The 2,096-nt window shown below is 42.6% G+C and overlaps 1 protein-coding gene across 1 annotated transcript in view; it reads left to right on the top strand.

The window, feature by feature from the left end:
- Nucleotides 1-31: 31 nt before the first annotated feature.
- Nucleotides 32-2,096, top strand: part of ENY2 (ENY2 transcription and export complex 2 subunit) — a 7,138-nt gene continuing 5,073 nt past the window's right edge. The window contains exon 1 of the mRNA XM_009638396.2: nt 32-302. Within this exon, the coding sequence (XP_009636691.1) occupies nt 235-302 (68 nt within the window). The 5' untranslated portion in view covers nt 32-234. The remainder of the gene's footprint in view (nt 303-2,096) is intronic.

Here is a 2,096-nt window from a genome sequence, read left to right on the forward strand (position 1 = left end):
CGGGGTGGACGGGCCGCGCCGCGCCCGCTGAAGCGGCCCGGTGACGCGTGCCCGGCCCCAGAGCCGGTCACCTACCGGTGTTCCCGGCCGTGAACCGCGGGGGTGTGCAAACGGGCACGGCGCTGCACGTCGTTCTGTGCAAGTGACTTCGGGGTTTGTGGTGTTAATGGTGCCGCTGTTTGCTAGAACTCTCTTCTGCTCTGTGCAGGCTTGTGAAAAACCTCGATTTCCAAGATGAATAAAGATGCCCAGATGAGAGCGACCATTAACCAGAAGCTGATAGAAACGGGAGAGCGAGAGCGGTAAGCAGGCTTCCTCCTCCGCGCCAGGAAGAGGCTTCAAATGTTAGCAAACGTGAACTGTACCTACAAGTAAAGATTAAGTAACCTTAACTCGAAATTCTTCGAGTGTCTGCATGTGAAAGTCTTGTGTGTTATATAAAGCTATCTTAAAAAAGTATTTTTGCCTTTTGAACTGTTTTATTTTAGTTTTATGCTTTGAAAAGAGAACCTGGGAAAACGAAGGATGAGGTGGTTGGCTTATGAACTCTAAAGCTTTTTCTTATTCTGGTGTGTTGTGTTGGAAAACTCCCCATTCGTCTAAAAATCACTATTAAGTGCAATTTGTTGCAGTTAAATCTTATTTCCTGATAAAGAGAATGAGACAAAACTTTCCTTTTTACTTTTAAGTTTTTCTTGTGTTCATATCCCTTTTCTTGTTATATGTGGTGGAACACATAGAACAGCACTTGTGCAAGTCATTGTATAAATCCTAATGAGGGCAAACGAGTAAATTACGCAATGTAGTGTGGGAGCTGCTTTCTGGCCTTTTGTTGTCTCTTCAGTCTGTTCTATTTGCACTTTATTTACATACCACTAGCATGCTTATGACGTTTCCCTCGTCATCGTTTCGCTTTATTTGTAACACCACACACCAAAAGCTCTATTTCCTCCATTTTTCAAGGCCCGTATGAGAAGGAGTCATCTTCCTAGGTCACCGCATAGCCCTGTACCTAGTGCAACCTTTTGTAGGCTGACGTGATGTCTGTGCTCTACTTCTTCCCTTTGGAGACAGCACAGAGCTTCAGCAGAGCACGCAATTTCTTGAAATGGTATTAGGACCTATGTTACTCTTAATTTGAGTAAGAGGAGTTTTGACTGGATGTCAAAGGCTGTACTATGATCAGAGACAAGAGCACTCAGATTTCTTGAATTAAGAACTCTCCAGAAGCAGTGAACTTCACCTGTATTATTACTCTGCTTTTTGTCATCGATTTATTTGCCCTCTACACAATTCAGCAAGCAAAAATGATTGGACCTACACAATTCAGCCTCTTGCTGCTGTCCTTTTCTTCCTAAAAACAGAATTTTGGATGGTACAAAATAGGTAGGATGGTACAAAATAAGTAGGCTCGCTAGCTAATGGAATAAAGGATGAAGATATTAAAGCTTATTTTATCATATCTTACTTTCATTTTCCCTTCTGTTTTTCAGTACTAATAGCTAGCTTTCAGTACTTTATTTTGATACATGGAGTAGATGTATCGTTGCGGCAGATTGTTGCCTGTCTTCTCTGTTTAGTGCCTGAATCCTTGTTGCTTATGCTTATAATCGCTAACCACGCTTAGGAAGATACATGATTTCTTCGTCTTCACCCAACATGAGTTAAAAGTGTAACTGGGAAGAGAAACCTGCAGTTGAAGACAGTAGTACAGAATTCTCCTTTCAGAAAGGAGGGGGGAAGGTTTTATTTATTTTGAAAGCCTGGTTTCAGGTGAAATATTCTAACTTTGGAAGTTAGCCTATGTTTGCTAACAGAGTAGACTCGGGCAGTTCATGATTCAAGGACTTCTTCTGTGGCTGCAGCATCAATGCTGCCTGATGAAATACCATGAATTAGCTCCTGAGCTGCCGACTCCTCAGAGTCCAACACGGTAAACTGAAATTGGTACTCATGTGGGTTAGGATTCATAGAATCGTTTAGGTTGGAAAAGAGCTTTAAGATCATCAAGTCCAACCGTTCCCCTAACCCTGCCATCCCACTGCTAAACCATGTCCCTAAGCACCTCATCTATCCTTCTTTTAAATACCTCCAGG

The sequence above is a fragment of the Egretta garzetta genome, unplaced genomic scaffold (genome assembly GCF_000687185.1).
Source record: "Egretta garzetta isolate BGI_Z169 unplaced genomic scaffold, ASM68718v1 scaffold154, whole genome shotgun sequence".
Lineage (NCBI taxonomy): Eukaryota > Metazoa > Chordata > Aves > Pelecaniformes > Ardeidae > Egretta > Egretta garzetta.